At 45.4% G+C, this 21,237-nt stretch overlaps 2 protein-coding genes across 2 annotated transcripts in view; one reads left to right on the top strand and one right to left on the bottom strand.

Annotated features, from left to right (window-relative positions):
• Positions 1-11,546, top strand: part of dok7b (docking protein 7b) — a 14,393-nt gene extending 2,847 nt beyond the window's left edge. Inside the window, exons 6-13 of the mRNA XM_068322676.1 lie at positions 4,072-4,191; positions 5,377-5,484; positions 5,623-6,443; positions 8,803-8,874; positions 10,034-10,079; positions 10,264-10,398; positions 10,488-10,592; positions 10,763-11,546. Coding sequence (XP_068178777.1) covers positions 4,072-4,191; positions 5,377-5,484; positions 5,623-6,443; positions 8,803-8,874; positions 10,034-10,079; positions 10,264-10,398; positions 10,488-10,592; positions 10,763-10,875 — 1,520 coding nt within the window. The 3' untranslated portion in view covers positions 10,876-11,546. The remainder of the gene's footprint in view (positions 1-4,071; positions 4,192-5,376; positions 5,485-5,622; positions 6,444-8,802; positions 8,875-10,033; positions 10,080-10,263; positions 10,399-10,487; positions 10,593-10,762) is intronic.
• A 416-nt stretch (positions 11,547-11,962) lies between these two features.
• lrpap1 (low density lipoprotein receptor-related protein associated protein 1) lies at positions 11,963-20,876 on the bottom strand. Its single transcript, XM_068322601.1, has 8 exons — positions 20,610-20,876; positions 20,384-20,528; positions 17,547-17,677; positions 14,672-14,792; positions 13,604-13,759; positions 12,779-12,861; positions 12,522-12,698; positions 11,963-12,239 (listed from the first exon to the last, which is right to left on the bottom strand). The coding sequence occupies exons 1-8, from the start codon at positions 20,766-20,768 to the stop codon at positions 12,171-12,173; spliced, it is 1,041 nt and encodes a 346-aa protein (XP_068178702.1). The 5' UTR covers positions 20,769-20,876; the 3' UTR covers positions 11,963-12,170.
• Positions 20,877-21,237: the final 361 nt, after the last annotated feature.

Genomic DNA, 21,237 nt, shown 5'->3' with positions numbered 1-21,237 from the left:
CGAGGGAGTTTTTTTTTTTTTTTTTTTTTACTATGTGAGTCAGACCTTCACCTCTCTACATGTTTTATATTCAACACACTAAACTGGTTTTAGTGGCTGTGAGAAACATCAGTGAACACAGATCTCAGCTGCCGGTTGATCTAAACTAGAGGTCACCACATGCAGCTTTAACATCAGACAAAATTCCCACAGGCCGGCCTTTAAGGTGTGGATAATAAATACAACAAAATAAAATAATACCACCAACATAAAAACTGACTTCTTTCTAAATATAATAATAAACATCAATCCAATGTGCATCGACTTAATTAGCATCGTCTAGGTAACGTCACACCAACGTTTGATTTTTGTTGGTTCTGCTAGTTTGGGAGTTTCAGTTTAGCGGTAATGTATTCTGTGTTAGCGGCCGGAGCGGCCCCTTTAAGAATGTGGTCATGTGACCGAGGCAAGCATCTAGACAAGCGTCAAGAGTGACTCAAAACAGATGTGGAGGGGAGAATCTCCTCATTTAAGACACAACATCATTCAGAATCAGACAATAAATCAAACAGAAATAATGGAAGTTCTGGATTCTTCCTGTGTGAACCGGTACCGACTGACCCGCGGACCGGTACTGGTCCTCAACCCTGGGGTTGGGGATGAATAGTCTAGATTGAATCATAGCAGGGATTAAATTGGGGGTGGGGTGGGCAGGCTGTGGACATACCCCCGTATATTTAGATCTAGTTCATTGTAGTGAAGAGGAGCGCGTTCAGACAGCTGCGGGTTCCTCCCACTGCTGTTCCTTCAGACAGGTGCTGGTGTGGAGAGAATATTCCTGCTCTGATTCTCTGGGAGTCGCTGTGCAGACGGTCTTATGGCTCCAACAGGAATAGCCATGAGGTCTGCAGGCTCTTGTTTCAACGTTCTGATGGCTAACGTCTATAAATACCGGCCGCCGCTTTAGTGGTCCCCAGCCAATCGCGTGCACTCAGTTTTTTTCCGTAATGTTGATTTACATATTACCCAGCAGCCCCTGCAGCAGCAGCAGCAGCAGCAGTGAGAGGCCCAGAAAGAGACATCAGTGTTGGTTTACATGTTTACGTGTTTACGTGTTTGAAGAAGGGAGGCGTGGCCGGGCGTCACTGTCACATCGTGTTCTCTGGTGTCACCTGAAGGAAACTGAGGCCCGATCACCACTCCTCCTCCTGACCCTCGTTCCCAGGGGCCACAGCGTTAGTAAACGGATGTCTGACGCTTGAAATCTTCATGAATTGGGACGCCCCTCGTTCCACTCCCACAGCAGAGTTCTGTCCTGCTGGGACTGGGATCAGATTCCTGGTTTGTTCAGGCGTCCCTTGAAGAAATGGAAGTAGTTCTACACATGCCTCTTACAGCTGCCATTATCAACTAGTTATTGATTAGTTATTGCTAGTTACTATAAACTAGTGGCAGATTTGACCTCATTTACAGGACTGAATCAAAGAAGAGGGGAAAACAACACAAACCTTATCAAAATGTTCGTCTTCTGTCTCTAACTAATGAGAATAGAGGCTAAAAACCTTTAAATAGTGACTTGTTACGACCAAGATATTTAACATTTAAAGGGAACAAAGCAGGAGTGTGGTTCTGAGAGGGGGTGGGTGCGGGGGTCAGACCTGACTTTAGAACATTTACACAAATGTCACTGTCTAATCTTTTGGTTTTCTATATTTATAATGCCACTTTGATTTTTTTGACAGTGGATTGTGGATGTCTGATAGGAAGTAGCTGTCATCTGCCTGGGAGGGGTTGAATAAATGATGTGTTAGAAAACTATGACTTCGACATGATCACACGGAGTACAAAACATTACAGTGAAGTACTTGAAACCGACGGGCGGGCCATCAGAATAGCTGGATCCGTTGAAACTAATGTTTCTTCATTAGACCACACCTTTGGCGCGCTGTAGTTTGGATCGATGTTTTACAAGGTATCTCCGTTGCCTCTCAGTTCCTAATTTCCCTAGAGGCCTTTTTGCTCAAGCAAATCGGTGAGCTGGTCCTCCTGTCATCGAGTGCTTCTGCATCAAAATATTTCACGCTGTTCTCTGCTGCAGCTGCACTTTAGGAAGTGTTCAGTAGCCCTGGCGCGACTTTTGGACACTTGCTGCTGGTTGCCACTAACTTTTTCCACACCGTGGAAGTTGCGACTCTGAAGCATAGATGTCTTCACTGAGTCGTCTTCATCCCTGTTAAATTATATTCTATTTTTTTATGCGCTACTTCTGAGCGTTTTATCCTTAGTCTCATATCCAGATGGAAAGGTTTCTAGGAGGCGTCTTCAGCTGCTATTTTCATGTCATGTGCATTAAGGTGTGTGAAAACATGTCTGACACCTCCTCTATTATTAGAAGTGTTGAGGCCTCCTGGATTAGTGGTGAACCTTCTTCATGATGAGAGCAACGCCTCCTGTGGACTCCATGAAACCAGTGTGTGAAGAGATAATATAATATAATATAATCAGCGGGAACCCGTGGAAATTCCACGATAGGCTCCCTCACGATAAGCACCCTGCGACCCGCTACAGCAGATGAAGCATTAGGAAGATGAATGAATATATAATATAATATAATATAATATAATATAATATAATATAATATAATATAATATAATATAATATAATATAATATAATATAATCCCCACCTATATATTTGAATAAGCTCACTTGAAAGTCTCATGCTTTCACACTTTTTAACTCCACCCACTACCTGTCAATCAAGCGCCTAACCAATCACGGCGCATCTGCCAGAAGGAATCACGTGAACAATATGGCGTAAGGCATCTGCTATATTAGGAGAAGAAATAAATATACATGGACTTCCCAGTTAACATAATTTTAGAGTGTCATAACTGTTCCAACAATTTTCATGTTTTGGGGATGAAGAGAGTCCAAACAGCACCATCAGTCTGTCCAGCTATGGTTTCCGTTTGTAACGGGACAGTCGATGTAGAATCCAAAATGCTCCTCGGGCATCTGACAAAAACGCTCTTTCAGTAACTACATACAGTTCTGTTCATGTAGTCAGCTAACAGAACTATCACTTCTCTAAAATTTCTTCTCCACTTGCTCTTTTGACAGGTGCCTTTTCCTTTAACGTTAGCTCCTTTCCTAATCTCACCATTAGCTTTCTTTCTCCAGTCAGCCTGCTAACATTTATCTACGGCTTCACAATGCCCGCCCAGCGCAATCCACGACACAAAGTCGTTACGTCACCACGTTGATTTTGGACTGCATTTGGTGCGCTTGGTTTAATATACCAATGCATTTGTTTTCATATGTTTGGTATGAAGTCTGATATTATTGTTTTATCTTGGAATTTATACAGGTTCCCACTAGTAAAATATAATAAAACATAATACAATGTCTCTATAAGAGAACCGGGTTGTGCAAGGTGAACCAATAAATTATGACCACCAAAAATGAAACAAAATAAAAGCAGATTGTAAATCATCCCAAATGATCCAATATTTCTCGGCGTGGCAACAGAATGTGTCTTATTTATTTATGACTTTAGGTTGACGTTTACTCATAAAGACTGTAAGAGCAGGAAGAAGCCTCTCAAGGCTGCCGGAGATGCTAACGCCAGACAAAACCCGATCACAAGAGAGACAGAAAAGAGCCACCATCCTATATTCTGTGTATTTATTGGCAAACTATTCATGTTTCTTGCTCATTTTTGCCACTTGCTAATCCGGAGGTAATAACGGAGGGAATAACACAAATAATTCTCACTGCATTGCAGTTTTTGAAAAATGTGTTTCTCTGGGAATTCCATCTTAAAACAGTTCAACTTTGCTGACCGCTCACCTTTCTCAGCTGTTTTCTTTTATATTAGGAGCAAACTGAGTTTGGTGAGAATAAACCCTGAGTAAGGGCTCTGTGATGGGAGGCTTTATTTGTGTCGTGATGGGGTAGCGGGGGCTGGACGGGACGCTCTATGTTGGTTGTTGCTGCCTCAGCGCCTCCTTCACATTTACATTTTTACCTCCATTTTTTCCTCTGTGCATTTCGATTGTTTCTCTGTCTCTCATCGATGTGTCGTCTTCCAGGGGCCGGGGTTTTCGTCTTGTCCTGTTCAGAAGGGGAGCAGATCAGCTTCCTGTTTGACTGCATTGTGAGGGGGGTCAACCCCAGCAGGACCCCCCATGGGCTGCAACCCATCCTGCCAGGTGAGGACAAAACCACGCAGGAGCGTTCTAAAAAAATACATGCAGATGTCTGCGGACGTATATATGCAAAGTACGAGGAGGAATCCCAGCCTCATATGGTAATGCCAACACCCCCCCCTTCTGGGACTGGAACCATCAGCCAGGTCGCTATGTGACTCCGTGACTTCCATGATAAAGTTTAACTGTCTGTTTAGTGGTCATGGTTAGCTTTCGTGTTCGGCGCCATGCCAGCGGAAACGCCTCATCCTCAGGGCCCCCAGGGGCCACTCTGTGGATTAGGGGGGGGGTCACGCCATTGTGTGTGACCTGCACGCTGTTGGAATATCCTGCTAATTTCAGAGGCATTTCTCAGACCACACAAATGGAGACGGGGCGTTTAGTGACAGGTGGAACGAGACGTACGAGGAGCGTTTCAAGGATCCGCAGACAGAGACGTGATTACAATGAAATTAATGAAGAACTGATGCCAGTTTGGAGAAAGACCTCCAGTGATTGATTCTTTTATCCTTCTAAAAGAGGACAGTCGAAAGAGACATTCAGTACTTTCTTTTCTATGAGCCGCTGTCAATGTCAAGCTGCCCTTAAAACCTGACAATTATAATCATTTAAAAAATTACAGCATCTGACTGTTTTGAGCAGGGCCCAGCGTCCCCACCTCTTCTCTTCTTTTACAGAGGGCAAAGGTCAAAATGCTGAAAATGAAACCGAAGGGCGCTCACGCACGATGGGTCACGTGTGTCGCTGCGTAGGCGGTGGGATGTCAGGTCACACCGATGCGAAACAATGAAATAAAAGTGCTTTCTTTTTAGTTTAGTTAACTCCTTCCTCATGACAGGCGTCAGTGTCAGCCGTCCTGCGTCAGGCTGGATCCCCCCGCAGCCCTACGGCGTTTGGTTATTATTAGTGTCGCTGAGTAACGCTAGCAAGTGTTAGCTGACACCTCGCATAGCGTAGTGAAGAGACTTGGCATCCGCACGTTTGAGGCTGTTGTCCAGAGGAATCCAGGGGTTAAGGTGTTAACACCGATGCACGCAAACACCCCAACCCCTTGCAAAGTGTAACACACACACACACACACACACACACACACACACACACACACACACACACACACACACACACACACACACACACACACACACACAAACAAGCTGATTGCTCCTTGTGATCGACTGTGACCTTTAGATCCTGGTGCTGACCCGGTGTCAACAGAGGAACGAATCAACCAGGAGGCCACAGAGCTGGAGAAGAGACTCAGCATGTTGTCTCAGTGCAGCCTGGCAAGCAGCACAGGTACGCGCCCCCCCCCCCCGTTAACACCCCTCAGGCGAGAGAGGAGCTCCGTCTCATTTCCAAGCACGAGGTCAAGAACGACCGTCATGACTGCGCTGTTTTCACTTCATCGGCATCTATTTTCTTCCCCCTCTTCAGCATCCTCTTACAGCTGTTCTACATCTGTTGCCGGGGACGACCAAAGCAGTATTTCCAGCTCCTCCTCCAATCAATCAGACGTGAGCTTCGGAAGCAGACATCCTTACTGGGTGGAGCCGTCAGCCAGGTCGCACGTCCTCAGCGAGGCGGCGTCAGGCTCCTCCTCCACCAGGAAGGCTTTGACCGGGTCGGAGGACAGGCTTTTCGCCACGGTGACGGGGGGCACCGGCGCTCCTTCCTCCTCCGTCCTCCTCCACCCTCGTGGGCTCAGCGACAGCGGGCGGCAGAGCTCGTTGGACAGCGGGATCGGGACGGCGACGGGCAGCCAGTCGTCTTATTCAGGGAGCTTCTCCTCCTGCACGGAGAGTCTGGACAGCCAGGGAGCAGCGGAGGAGCTGGGCTGTCTGGCCAGCCGTCCTTCCTCACCTCCTCCTCCTCCTCCTCAGTCCACGCTGCTCTTCAGCCCACGCGTCCACGAACACAGCTCAGCTACCTCTACCGCCTGTCCCTGTGCCTCCAGATCGAGTTCCTGTGCTTCCCTGAGGCACAGTGAGGAATACCTAACCCCCGGCCAGCTGAGACCCCGCTACGACACCCCCAGGAGTCTGCTCCAAAGCCCGCCTAGAAGGGAACCCCCTGCTCAAGGAGGCCCGACCGGCCCGGGCAGAGACCGTAGGAGCATCCCAGACGCAGGGGGCAGTCAGGGTCAAAGGTCAAACGGCAGCACCCTTGGAGATGAGGGGGCAGCCTCTGGGGACCCTGAGAGGTGGCCGACGCTCAGACCCCCGCCGGCGCCCAGAGGTTTGGTCGGGGAAGTTCAGGTACCAGCTGAAGCACATCAGAAAAATAGAATCAACCAACCAGGCAGCATATAGCATAAAATAAAATAAAGATTTATAGTGTCTTTATAGTATAGTGTTGCCGTAACGGGATTTAATTCATCACAATATGAATCAGATCAGGATGAAGATGGGTTTTAAAGTTCTGTGATTGAAGCCCAGAGATCTCACCTGTCTGCGGGGGCTCTGGGAGGCACGTCTCCATGCTAGCTATCACAGTACAGTACCAACAGACTGCTAATGAAATTCGGAAAGTGTTTGTAAATCATGGAGCTGATCAGTTTCTCCAGCTCTTAGGTTTGCTCCCGCAGATGCTAATCTCTTTTTAATGTTCCTGTCTGCATTCATTAAGGCCACCGGGGGGGTGTCGTTTTTATACTTCTGTCTTTAAATAAGATCTCAGACAATTATGCCTTGAGCTAATGATCTAGGCTAGAATCGTAGAATGGATGTTTTGGGATGGAGGGTGAGAAGAAGTAACACTGCCTGTCACCGATCTATTGTTTTTAGCCCTCCCGCCCTCCACACCTTCTGGGGGGCTGTGTTGCCCTCCAAGATCGGTTTGATGAGGCCTGCCTGACCTTCATTTACATCACCTGAGCATGGCTAACATTAAAGATTAATACCTGACCCAAAGTACAGCTGGTTGAAGTCTCAGGGTTCACCCTCTGGGCACCATGAACGTCTCTACTGGATGTTACTCTAGGTCGAGCCTCGCCTGCAGACCCAAATAAATGAGCAGCTCCACAGCTGTGAGGGTGTGAATCAGAGTCATGTGATCACAGGCTTTCATCAAACTGCCCACTAAGCGTCTTTTAGTCAGTTTTGACGAGGATGTACTTTAATGCTGTGTGAACTAACTTTCACCCCGGCAGAATGACGTGTTTGCCACTGATCCAGCAGTTTGAAAAGCCATTATCTGTCCTCTGTTCATGTGCTCTGCTCGTACTATTCAGCCTAATCATTCACCCGGGTGGTCGCCTCTGTAATTATGGTTTAGAAGCTGAAATGGGGCGGAAAAAAAAAGCAACCAGTAATAATTTCCGCATAAAATAAAAAGACTATTACTGGATTTGATGACATGTAGGATACGGGTGATCGGAAGCATCTGGAGCCAGACTTATATATTACCACCCTCATAAAATCCGGATCTTACAGTGATTCAGGACGCTTATATGTGACTGAGTAACTGAGTCACATCCTGAAAACAGAGCATCTCTTTGTGAAATGTAGTTTGTCTTTGAGGCACACTATTAAACCTGCTGCCTTCTAGCTGCAGCTTTTCTCGGTTAAGGAGTCAAACTTTCATTGAACTTGCTTTTCGGTGCGATAATAGGGTGAGGAAACAGATCTGCGCCGTCACACTTCCTTCTGAAGAACTTTTCTAGCCTCATTCTGTGCTGCAGTGCATCCTTCAATCCCAGCATGCCTCCTCAGCGTCCTCCATGTGGGCAGTATTGTCTCCAGTCCAAATGACTTTGCACGTCTTTGGTCTGAAACCACAAGCCCGCGAACCGTGGGCGAGAAGAATCAAACACCAGACCGAAGTGACCTTGAATCAAAGCCGGCCTCCTCTCGCTGTGAGGTCGCAGTCAGACAGGCGCTGACCCGTTAATATACTATCACTAATCATTAAAAACAGGCGTGGTTCTACATCCACAACCCGCACGGAGTCGGTTGTTTTCCGTTTGGTTCTTCAAGCCGAAGCCCGATCCAATCTTTCTGAGGAGAATTTTTCACATTAATTTTCTGCAAGGTTGCGAAAAGCTCTTCCCCCTGGTGGAGAGCAAATTATCATCAGAGCAGGGAAGGAAGCAGGGTGTCTTGTGATTTCTGACAGCTTGGGTAGGAGTGTGTGTGTGTGTGTGTGGGTTCATTATACATCATTCCGGTGAGAGCAAAAGGGGACTGAGTAAGTTAATGACCAGCGATGAAACCATCAGGAACTCTCAGAGAGGACCTGTTTTCTGATTTATTCTTTATCCGTCTTTCCTTGACTCTGAGGAAACAGCCGTTCAGGCTGCACATCCTTCATGAGCCGTAACGAGACAATGGCAGATTCCACTGCTTATATGACGTTTGCATGAAAGTAAAGTGACAGATAGCGGTCCTGAGACCTGAATCTGCTTTTATTTATTAGCTGCTGCGTGAAGGAGAAACCTGTGCGTTCACATTTCTCATATGTGAGGCGGCTGTAGGTTTGTCTCCGGTGCTCCATTCCCTGAAGAGGCAGGCTTTCACTCTACTTTTCTTTTTCTATTTAATCTTTTTCTGTGTGCATCTCATTTCTCAGAAGTGATTAACCTGGAACCTAACCCTCTCTTGTCCCCCCCCCATCCAGTACGATCGCGGTTCGGACAACTATATCACTCCAGAGCAGTGGCATTCTGTGAGGAACAGGTGCCTGACTCAGGTAAAGAAAAGTTCAGTCCATCACAAGTACCGGTTGTCCTCAAGATGCAAACATTTGACTTACGAACAACCGAGCACCGCCCCCTTTCTACCACAACACCACAACCCTGTGGTCTTTTGGTCTTTAGTCCACATTTATTCACTATTGACTGGGTTTTCCTACTGTAGGAGCTAAATGATGTAGGAACCAATGTTGGCCAGGTTAGGTTTCCGTCTGGAAGCATTAATGAAAAGGGACCACTGAATGTTGTGCTAGTTGATGTTAACTATTATTGGAGTTAACTGAGGAACTTAATGAAATCAAAGTCATCAAACATAAAGGGGCGTGTCTGACTTTTGATGACCAGGAAGTGACATCAGTGCGTCATTCACGTCAGTGTGGTGGAATACTTCAGTGGATTAAAGTTGGGCGTAGCCTCTACGCCCCCCTGGAGAAAATTAATCCAACAGAGGTAGAGATGTTAAAGTTATATTACGGTACTACAGGATTTTATTTATTATGTGTTGTTTTAATGTCCTATAATTGTTTCTGGTCAGTCTTAGGGAATAAAACTAGTATTTAGAGTAGTAATGACATTTACATGATCTCAAATGGTGATTATAGATTCAAATTTGATAAAGAACGACTTAAAATTTCTAGGAAACTATTGCATTCGTAAATTGAGGAATAGATGTAATAGAAGAGCTGATGAGATTGAGGAACATCTGCCTTTAACAAGCCGAAACCTCCAGCAGACTTGTCTTGGTCCAGTAGTGGAGAACGATGGGACAGGGAGGGACAGGAGCACAGAAATGCAACCTCAAACAAATACAGTATTATTGTAGGGGCGGCACGGATGCGCAGTGGATAGCGCTGTCGCCTCACAGCAAGGCGGTTCCGGGTTCGAGTCCCACTCTGTGTGGAGTTTGCATGTTCTCCCCATGTCTGCTTGGGTTCTCCGGCTTCCTCCCACCTCTGAAAACATGTGCTTCAGGTGATTTGACTCAACTCAAATTGTCCGTAGGTGTGTGTGTGGGATACACTCCCAGCAGACTTAGGCTTTTTCTATTATAGAAAAAAATTACATTTATTATTAATTAATTTCATTTTATTATTTTGGTTTATTATAGACTCTTTGAAGATAATATCTTTAAATACAGTAACCTTATCCATGTTATAGATCACCAGCTCGCCATCAGGCCCGTCACCAGCTGTGGATACACCAGGTATGTTCTCGTGGTTGGTCTACCTTTACTAGAGTTCTGTACTAAAGTACACCTTAACGTGATTGTTCTAATTTCACGTTACAAGTGGAGCTTTCAAAAGGAAAATATTGCACATTTCTCTTTTAAACTTAAAGTAGTGCAAAGATGTAACCAATGTAACACTAAACACTACATCTTTTCCCAGATCCTCCCCCCTGTGTGAGAGAAGGAGATGACGGGGGTGATGACCTGTTAGGTGTGAGGTGGTCGACCCCGTCTCTGCAGACCGCCGCCGCTCCACCTCTACCTGCTGCTCTCAGCGCATTCAGGACGACAGACGGTAAGATGGGACACGTTTGTCTGGGAACCAGTTTGACCAACAAATACGGACTCAGATTAACAAGATAGCGTTTGGATATTTCCCCCAAGGTACGTTCCAGCCTTCCCGTTCCACCGTATCTCTGGACATTCAGCGCCATGGTGACGACGCCGATAATTACGTGAACCTCCCCGTCAGCCTGCTGCCAGCTAGAGGTAACAGGGACATCTGCACGGAGCTGGACCTGCAGAAATTCTGCTCAGCTATAGGCGCCGGTGCACAAAGAGGCAACAGGAAGCTAAAATAAAAGTAGTAAATTTAATTTTACTTTATGTGAAATCAAGCTCCTTCTTTTCCCCCCTTCTACCTCTAATCTCCTGACCAGACGAGGGCTCCAACAGGTACACCCACCTCGACTTCTCCATGGAGTCCAGACAGAGCGTGGGCACAGAGTGTGTTGAGGGCAGGGAGAACAGGCGACGAGGACCACCGAAGTGACTCTAATGCCCGTCTCCATGGCGATTAAGAACAGTCGTCGTCGCCGATGATCTCCGCCGCAGCTGTTAGCCATACCGATCATCGCTGCTTCCGGGGCACGCCCACAGTCGTACCGGCGTCAAGCGGTCTGCCACAAACCATCCATTCCACTAAAGAAAAACCTGGGAAGTGTCTGCAGGATCTCCTGCAGCTGCACCTTCAAAGTGTTTCATGCTCTTGTTTTGTATTTTGTAATATAAATTTGTCCTTTCCTGCTTTTTAAAACTTGTTTTGGGATAGCTTTAACCCTGTCGGCGCCGGTGAGCTTCATCAACGCTCAGCTCGCACTGAGCTGAGTGGAACACGACGGAGTAATCAGCCTCTAACATCATTAATCACAGTAATCAATGCTCTGCTGCTGCTCCGCTAGATGGCAGGTGAATGAATGGAAAGGCACAGTGTGTGTTCCCACCCCCAGCCCCCCCAGATATAATCTGGACAAATTGTCCAATATTTGCCTTTAATTTACTTTGATGGTGTCTGAGAGCAGGAGGTGGTGAGCGTCGCCACAGGTGCCGTTTTCACACATTTGACTTGTAAATAACTTATTTATGCCGAGACAGTATTAAATAATATCAAACTATATTTTTAAAGTATTACTGTTTGTAAGTTGTTGACGCCTGTATTTTACAGACTATTAAAGATTGATGTTTCAGGCTCCCTGGTCGCAATGCTTCTGAAGCTTTCCTCATTATTTTATTGATTAGATTGTAATTACATTACAATATTTCACCAAACCAATGGATACCATATCAGTAACTGGTATGCGAAGAACCATTTATCAATGCAACGGCTAATGACAGATGGGTGTGGACGAATCGTCTGGCCGATATTCACAAGGGATAAAATACTTCTGCAGTCTGTCCAGTCAGACCTGAAGCGTCCAGCTACATCATCAGGTTCACAGTGACTCACAATGACTCACCCATGACTCACAAAACTTTTTTGGAGTACGGCCACCTCACAGCCAGACGTCTGCATCTACCTGCCGTCAGGAAAAGAAATGCTGGGAGAAGCAGACGCAGTTAGTTTTTAAAATCGACACCAGTTATCACTAAAAGTTGATTTATTAGAAATCTCTCATATGTACAAAAGAACCCAGGACTCATTCACATCATCGTTCAAGAACAAATCAAACACTAATGACACCGGAAGAGGAGGACACATGTTTTTAACAGCAGTCGGAGGGGGGAATGTCTGGCGTGGTCGCAGAATGATTTCAGTTCATTCTCTGCTGGCGTGATGATCTTGGCCCCTCAGAGCTCGTTGTGCTCGAGTCCCTGACGAGAAATTTTGTTGGACAAGTCCTGCATGTGTTTCTTCATCTGAAATGAGACGAGGAAGGACATGAGCTGCAGCCCACCGCATCTGTGACCGGGGACATTTTTCCTTTCATGGCTAAAGGCTGCTCTGATGATGTTCCCTCCTACGACAGGAACAATATCAAAGCTGTTAACCTTTGTCCTGCGTTTCTCTGCAGCTGCACTATAAAAATGTTTTGCTCGTTGCCCATTTAGTGACATTATTAGTTTCCACTGCAGGCGAGTCGCCCTGGACAGAAGTGTGTTGTTTGATGGAAGAATGTGGAGCTTCAGCTCCCTCTTTACCTTGTAGCCCATCTCCCTGGTCTTCTCGGTGAGTGAGTTGTACTTCTCCTGGTTCCTCTTGATGTGCTCTTTGTCTCCTAAAGCCTCGACGTGGCGCAGCTTCTGATGGGAGAGCTCCAGCTGCTCCTGGTAGTGGCTGTGCTTCTCCACCTTGGTCTCAAAGTGACGCAGCTCCTCCTGACAGGACAAAGAAGGGAGGACAAAACAAGATTACACAATGTGTTATTCTAAAGCCTAATCCAGGAAGCAGAAGCTACCTTCAGAGAGTCCAGCTCGTCTTCAGTCAGGTTGGTTCTCTTGGCAGCCTCCCACAGTTCAATGACGCGAGGCTCTCGAAACTCTGCAGAGGAGGAACCAGCAAAAGGGAAAGATAAAGAGATTAACAGTCCAGGGAGACAGTTTGGAGCCTCACCGATATCTCACGCTGGAGAAAGGAGCAGTCGCTGCACGTCTCATCAGATAGGGTAACCATCAGCCGCAGTCGTTTGGTACATATAAACCCAACATGGCACGGAATAGAGTGCTCGGAGTCAGAGCTCAAATTGAGGTGCCGACAACAAGAGCTCGACACCCCAAGTGCTTCAAACAGGAGAAGACAGGGATGACGATGTTAAGAATGTTTTGTGCACGATGGGGCGTGAAGCGAGGAGAGAACTGGGAGAGAAGAAGTGAAAGTCGACCTGAATCAGCAGCACGACTGTCACTTTCGTTTTTTACTCCCTGACACTCTCTTGTTAAAACCGAGTCCCACAAACTGCAGTTCACTCCAGAAGAAAGTTGAAAAATGGTCCTCTGCTCGAATTTAAATAGAACAAGGGCAAGACGGATTGACGTCAGTGGACGCAGGCGGCGTTGTGGCCTCCTTTCAATAACCTCTTTCAGCTAATGCGATCTGTCTAATCTGGTTTCAATCAGGAACTAAAAGCACAAAAACAACACTGTTAAAGTCGTTACCGATACTCAAAAAGTTCCGACAAAAACAGTTTTTATGGTGATTGAGCTGATGGGATCATTGTGTGATGAGACTGAGAAGCAGAATGAAACAAACTGGTGTGTGTGTGCGTGTGTGCGCACTCTCTTACCGCTGTCCTCGGTGAAGCCCTCGTGGCTGAGCTTTCGGAGGCGCTCGAAGCCCTGGTTGAGGTCTCTCATCTTCTCCTTCAGGTCCGTGTGCTTCTGCTGCAGAACCTTCTCTTTGGAGTCTCCCTCCGCAGGAGAAATCACGTTCTTGTGGATTTCTGTTGGGTGTAAACAGACCCGGGAAGAGGAGGAGGAGGTTAAGAGTCAAGAGTCTCTGGAAATTTTAATCCTATACAACAAGTCCTCAGAGTCTGACTTTAAAATTTAACACAACCAAAAAAATGCTTGAAAAAAAAAAAGGAGCTAAAATCAGATACGAGGAAACATGGATGGACGGAGGTGATGGTGTGGTGGAGGTACAGAGTCCCCTCAAGGCAGCATGCGATCGGTTAAATATTTAACTACATCCGACAAGCGGAGAAGACCCCCGGCTTTGTGACGCGTTCAAGTACTGACACAAAACATCTGTGAAGCATCAATCAGAGCGACATGCCCGTCTGCCATCCGTCTGCCACTCAGGCCAGCTACGCTCAGACGGATGTGGGGCGACAACCGATGAAGGAACACTAAGCGGTGGGCGGCGACACGAGCGCATCGATCTCCGCCAAGTCACACATTACGCCTACACACAAGTGATAGTAGAAACAGGTGAAAAGGGGAAAGGAGGTGTTTTATTTGGAACCAGTCCTGACATGTGAACAGCTAATCGGAGGTTTTAAAGGCTGATAAACGTCCTGAGAAAAGCAGCAATGAACAAGGCCCTAGCAGTAGCTTTGATCTACGGTCTTACTCACACTGGCCTTCTCCCTCGTCTTTCTATCTTATCCGGTTCCTGAATGTACAAAAGTTGAAATTTGACCTCGACCTAGTTTTCTCAAGGTCAAACTCATCATCTCATTTTCGTCCCCTTTGCCGCCCGAGTAATGTGCTTTTTGTTTCACCTCTCTATCTGCAACGGTTGTGAAGATATTTACTGGACAGACAGACAAATACTGACCATTACAATACATCACCGCTTTGAAGCGGGATGTAAACAGAGCGGAGGCACAAGGCGCGTGGCGGCAGCTCACCCTCCGTCCTGCTGACAGTGTCCATCAGAATGTTGTACTCGTGGATCTTATCCTTGTGATGCTGGAACTCCCTTTTCAGGTTCAGCAGCTCCTCGCTGGAGAACTTCCCTGAACTCTTGGCCTGGTGGTGGTGGTGGTGGTGGGGTGACAGCCACATGGTGGTGAGCCATCAGATAGCAGCAGAGAGCGGTGATGCAAACAGATGGAGTCCAGCAACATAACAAGATAACCAGAGCAGAGAGTGAGAGCTGAAAACTGACACCAATATCAAGAAACTGTGAGGAGTGTGAGCAGGATTTTCTTCAGAGGAGTCGGAACGTGATTTCTCACTGACCCAGGAGGACCAAATCAATGTTCTCCTGCTAAGGGGGAGAAGTTTCTGCAGGCACCTCCTGAAGTTGGGCTTGTTAAAGGAGGGGGTTATTTTTCAGACCTGAATCTATTTGATGAAGTCGATTTAAAATTCTGATTAAATAAATGGGAAACATAAGAAATAGAAAACCGCTGATGGTTCCCGCTGCTTCAACAAAGGAATGTTTGTTCGTTTCTGTTCCTGGTTTCACCCCCATCAGTGAGATCAACAAAGGAACCAGAGATTCCATCAGGAAGAACTGATGGGATGACAAAGATATTGATTCAGGAAACACACAGAAACACTGGTCATGAACGATTGATCATGAAAGAGACCGGAGGAAGACAGTTTGAGTCCAACTGTAGGCCGCCCTCTTTCTGCCTCTCACACATGACCCCATCCTGCTTTGTAACACAGGTTTAGATATAAAGGAGAACCTCGAGATACGAGTTTAATCCGTTCCCTCACTGAACTTGTGAGTCAAACAACAGTTCCACATTTAAAATAACTAAAATCATTTAAATCCTTTACAACCTTGTGAAAAAGCCCTAAACCCCCTAAAATGTGGAGAGAAAAAACCCCAACATACAGGAAAGTTACGTAAACAATGATTAAGAATGAAAAGAAAAAGTAAGAGAACACACGAGCTACGTCTTTACTCCACCAACGAGAACGAGATCCGGTCTCACTGATGTTGTATCCATCCACCAACACATGGTAAAGAACGAGATCCGGCCTCCCTGATGTTGTATCCATCCACCTACTAGTGGTGGTGTCCTGAAGCACGACTTATCTCGGATTTTGCACGTAAGTCAAACAAAAATATGGACAGAGTGACGGCTCGTTTCTCAGAAAACTCGTATGTCGAGCAGCTTGTGTCTTGCGGTACTAATGTATATAGAATGTTATTACCTGTTATTAACCTATTATTATCTGTTGTTACCTTTTTGACATTTTAAAATTCTCTGCTTCCGGATCTAAATCTCAAATGTCACGGGGGACATGAACAGATCATGACTAGAGACGCAGAGTTCAGCCGATTCCACAAGAAATGAAGGGTTTTAGGATCGGTGTAATCTATATCATTGACTCCAGCCCGACTTGCTCTGGTTTTTATTTGGTCTGCAAAGGAAATGAGGACGGAGGAGGACAGTTAACTCGCTCTGAACCGCTAGCATCTCTGCTGAGTTGGTGAAGCTACGTAACAGAACCACAACCGCTTTAATTCACACAGAAAGGACTAATGTAATGTCGCATTTACATACGTGTTGAGCATAGCTTTTAAAATACCCAATTATTTCAGATGGAACAAAAAGTAATTCACCATTCCTGTCTCACAGCAGTTGAATCCTAGAATTGCTAATGTGATCTGTTAGCAGAGCCTCGGGCGAGTAAAGTCTTCATCCGTTTATCCTTGATAGAATCACCTGAGGACATCAGGAGTCGCCCGTCTGAGTCGCTTTGAGGGCGGGAGCTTTGAGTCTAGACAGGCAAACTTTCTGGACAAGAATAAATCTGAGAAGCTTTTCGGTTCGTGTCGTGAAAACTCATAGTTGTTTGATTTTAACACAAGGTAAACAAATTGTGTCAGGATTTGTGTTGAACACGAGCTTCCAGCCTAAATCCAGGTTCTGTGTGCAGGCACTGAAATATTTATGAACCCCAGTGCTGCATTCAGCATCCAGAGGGCGGCTCAGACGGCTGCCGTCAGCCTGGAGTGTTGTGACCTCTGTGAGGTCACTGCTAGGGTGTGATGATATCATCACATCACACCGTACTGTTAAGTTGAATATCTTCACCCCAAAGGAACTGAGGACAGAGAAAGGACCTTCATCTGGGGTGGGGGGTGGGGGGTGGTACCCATTTTTCTTTTCTTTCATCGATTAATATCAGCAATTTTTAACTTTGGTGTGATTTCTCATTGAGGATGGAGTGATTTTAAAATACAAACATTATCTGGAGCTTCATCCTTGTTTACTGACATTTGCATAATGTAATAATACATTACGCAACACCATCACATGTTGGCGGATGGATATAACATCAGTGTGACTGAATCTCGTTCTTTACCACGTGTTGGCAGATGGATAAAACATCAGTGAGACTGGTGAAGTTGGTGAAGTAAAGACGTAGCTCGTGTGTTTTTCCTGACTTTTGTTTTTCTTTTCATTCTTTATAATTGTTTAGGTAACTTATATATAATTAATTATACACAGGTAAAGTCTGTGTGTCTATAGGTTGATGAAAATGTGTTTTTTTAAAAATAATTTAGGGGTTTGGGGCTTTTTTACAGGGCTGGAATGGATAAAAATGAATTTTGTTATTTTAAATGGGGATATATTGTTTAACTTACGAACTCATTAGTAGAACTCAACTCGTATCTCGAAGTACGACTCTACATGACCAATGTTTAGGTGAACGAATTAAAAAGTCATGTCTAAAATGTACTATTAGTCTAAATTGTGGGCTGGAAAAGAAAAAGTGGTATAAGAGGGTGAGTCCGTCTTTTGTCAGCATACATACCTTGTTCCAGAGTTTGTCCAGCCTGGGGTCGTCAAACATGTCCCCCTCTTTGGTGTCATGGTCCTTTAAGTAGTTGCTCTCCAGCGGTCGAGTGTCTCTTTTCCCATCCATTCCATACTTGGCCAGAATCACTGCACAACATCAGACACAGACTTTTTACTGATGCCCTGATGAATGATCCTGACATATGTCTGTAAGAAGTAATATCCCAGGCTGTCATCAGAAGATGCTGTTTGATATGTCAGGGTATAAAAAGCGACAAAAGCTGAAATATATTCATCAGACTCTGGAACTCTTGCATCAAAGTGCAACCCACAAATGCAACGCCAGGCAGAAACGCAGTAGTTCTAAAGCAGCAAAACCATTTTTAAAAAAGGAGAAAACAACACTGCCAAACAAATGAATCAGTCGCTGAAAATAAACTGAGTGGGTCAACGAACACAGTTTAGCATCTGGGAATCTGAGAGGGGCTTTGAAAAAAGAACTGACGTCACTTTCTTCCTGTCACGAGGTGAAAGCCGTGATCTTAATGGGCCGCCGCTCCCGACCTGGAAAACTTTTGAAGATGAGAAAGTGAAAAAAGAGGAAGACACCGATTTAACTTCACAGACCACTACCAAGGTCAAAAGTGGAAGGAGTTCTGGACATATGAGAAAAACAGAAGACGACAATAGATTAAAACACTTCCGATCGATTTTATCGGGTTCCAGAAACAACATGAATGACACTTTAGGTGTATAATGACACATTCCGTGATGGTCTTGGAATATGTTATAGAGAAAATGGCACCGCAGCTCTGTGCTGGTGAACAAGTTAATACTGTATTACAGAATTAACATCCTCCACAACTCTGACAGCAACTCTGAGCGGTGGAAGTGAACCGCCAGCCGCCGCCCCACAGGATGACGTCATCCAGAGGTCCAAACAGTTCACGAGGAGAACGGTTCCTGCTGGAGTCTCCTCTGAAGGACAAAAGAACCGCCATTTAAAATCTTTTACAATAAAGTTGTTCCACTCGATAAAACGAGCTCTGTCTTTGTTACTGATTGGATGATCATCAAAAGTTAATAAGAAACAAAGCATATTGTTAAACCATCAGAGTGAATTTAATGATAAACACAACCACCGGGTCGAGATTTGTCTTTCAGAAAGCTACACATCGACACACAGAGGGACTTTGCTCTGAAAAAGCGCTGGCCGCGTTACTCTGCTCTAGTAAACTGTTATCACGGCAGCTGATTCAGCTAAACCTGCTCGTAACAAACCAGTCACTTAATAACTACCAACACTTTGTTAAAAGACTGTCCACAAGCAGAGGCCTACATTAAAACGCTAATAAAGGATGCAGGATCCTGTAGCCAATCTCTGCAGGGTGCATGCAGGTCACATGCTACGAGCTCACCTGAGTGATGGACGACATACAAACAGTAAACAGTGTCAACGTTCATCTTTAAGAGACCATCAAGCAAAAGTTCAATGAAAAGAACGACAAAGAGGAAGACAGATGACCGACTTTGGAGCCCATTTGGAAAGACATGATTTATCGGGAAGAAGATGACTTGAAGTCCTCTGAGAACATTAATCAGAGGAAGCCAGCAGCTGGAAGGTCACTCCACCACTGGGGGATCAGGGAGGAGAGGAGTCCAAAGCCTGTGGACAGCTGCCTGAGGAAAAGTGTCTAGACAACTTCTCCAAACAGAGTGGTGTGTGTGTGTGTGTGTGTGTGTGTGTGTGTGTGTGTATGGACCGGTAACTGCCTGCGGCCACTGCGTTGGGGATCTGTTCACAAACTCATCCATCAGCTTCCCATTTAATCAGGTTTGGATTAACCTTTAAATTATCAAAACAAGCCAGTCGGGTCTTTGTAGCTTCTCAGAAGGATTCGCTAGCTCTGAACTGTTAAGAAATATTAAACGGAACTCCAGCACACACATGGAATATCAGAAACAACTGGTGCCTGACATTTAAATGTATAGACATCTGAATTTGCTGACTCTATGTTTTGTTAATCTCACTTCATTCCCATCATATCGTTCATTAAACCAGCCCTGGCTACTTTCTACAGCATCAATAGCCGCAATATCCTTGATGGACGTGAGGCTGCCTCTATGCTAACGCTGCTTGTTTGCATTAGGAGGTCTGGACACCGTTACCGGCTTCATTCTGAGTGGAGACTGTGAACACACCGGCAGCAGTCCAGCCTGGATGAGGACAAGGAATGATATTTCTAATGAGAATTTCCGCAGCAGTGAAATTAACACATTTGTTATTCTAACAGTCAAATGGGAGTTTAGCACAGAAACAATGACATCCAGAACAATGCATTCCTCTGCAATAGCATTCTAAGTACCTAATCTGTGAAGTAATGCGTAATGCTCAATCCTCCGTCACCCCACAAAATAAAACTTAACCCCAATTTACTGCAGGTCTATAAATTGCTGGCTTTAAATGGCAACACTGACTAAATGGCTGGAAACATTTAATCAGGCAGGAAGGTGCCGTTTTGTAAAACTTCTAGACGCAACTAATAAGAAATTGTGATCACTGAGGAGAGGAGCCGGGCAGAGTAGATCTCACCAAGGAGGATTGATAACACTCATCTTCAAAAAGATGAATGGATTGATTGATGTGATTCTTGTTTCTAACCTAATAATACATATAATAATACATTACATTTCCAAAAATATGAAACAAACATCAGTCAATATTCCAGATCTGATGATGCAAGATGTTTCAATTTACCACAGACTTGAACCAGGATGAAATAATAACTAACATTTCCAGCATCACTACTCATCAAGAAGAAGAAGAAGAGGCCAGACAGGCCAGCGGCTCACCGTGGAAGTTCCTCCGGAGCTGGGCCTCCTTCTCCCCGCTCTCATCCAGACCCTCCACCGTCAGCTTCTTCCACTGCAGCTCGTCCTTCTCCTGGATCTTCAGGTCACTGTGGAGCTCCGCCAGCCGCACGGGGGAAAGCTCCATCTGTGGACACCAGTGGAGGGTGAGGATGGAGGCTGAGACATATTTATTCCCTGATTGACCCTTTCAGCTCCACATACGCACCCTCTTAGCCTTCTCCCACACCTGGTTCAGCTTACTTATCCTGAACTCCACGGTCTGTCCATCACTGCCACTCGGCTTCTTCTCGTTTATTTCACGCGAGTATTTTCCAGCCATGACACCCACGAAGCACAAAGCAACGACAACGTACGTCCGCATCATTTTAAAAATGGAACCGGAACGAAAAAGACATGCAGAAGTGAAGTATTCAGGGCTAGCTTGAAAGGAAAACAGCCGCTAGAAATGTTGTAGCCGACTGGAGCAGCAGAAATCATATGATCAAATGGGCGGGTACTTCCTTTACACATCGGCTATGGGGCTTGTAGTTTATCTCTCTAAGCACGCACTTTACATGTACAGCGGATCCCAATTTATCTGAACTACAATTCCTGCAATGCCCCGCTGCAGAACAAATAGAAAGCGTCCACGCGTTTCACGCCTGTGGATGTTGCCCGTTATCTTTTAGTTTACAATATGATGGAGACATAACCGTAAAAATAGGTGAAGCTAATACTCACGTAAATTTATTTTTATATATACTCTATCTATTCTTTTAACTGTCAGCAAAAATAAACTGACTTGTATGTTCCAATATTTTTAACAAAATAAAGAAAAGTTGATCATGTCCATT

This window comes from Antennarius striatus, chromosome 8 (genome assembly GCF_040054535.1).
Source record: "Antennarius striatus isolate MH-2024 chromosome 8, ASM4005453v1, whole genome shotgun sequence".
NCBI classification, from domain to species: domain Eukaryota; kingdom Metazoa; phylum Chordata; class Actinopteri; order Lophiiformes; family Antennariidae; genus Antennarius; species Antennarius striatus.
The sequence above is the reverse complement of the archived record's forward strand: the minus strand, read 5'-3'. Positions and strand labels throughout refer to the sequence as shown.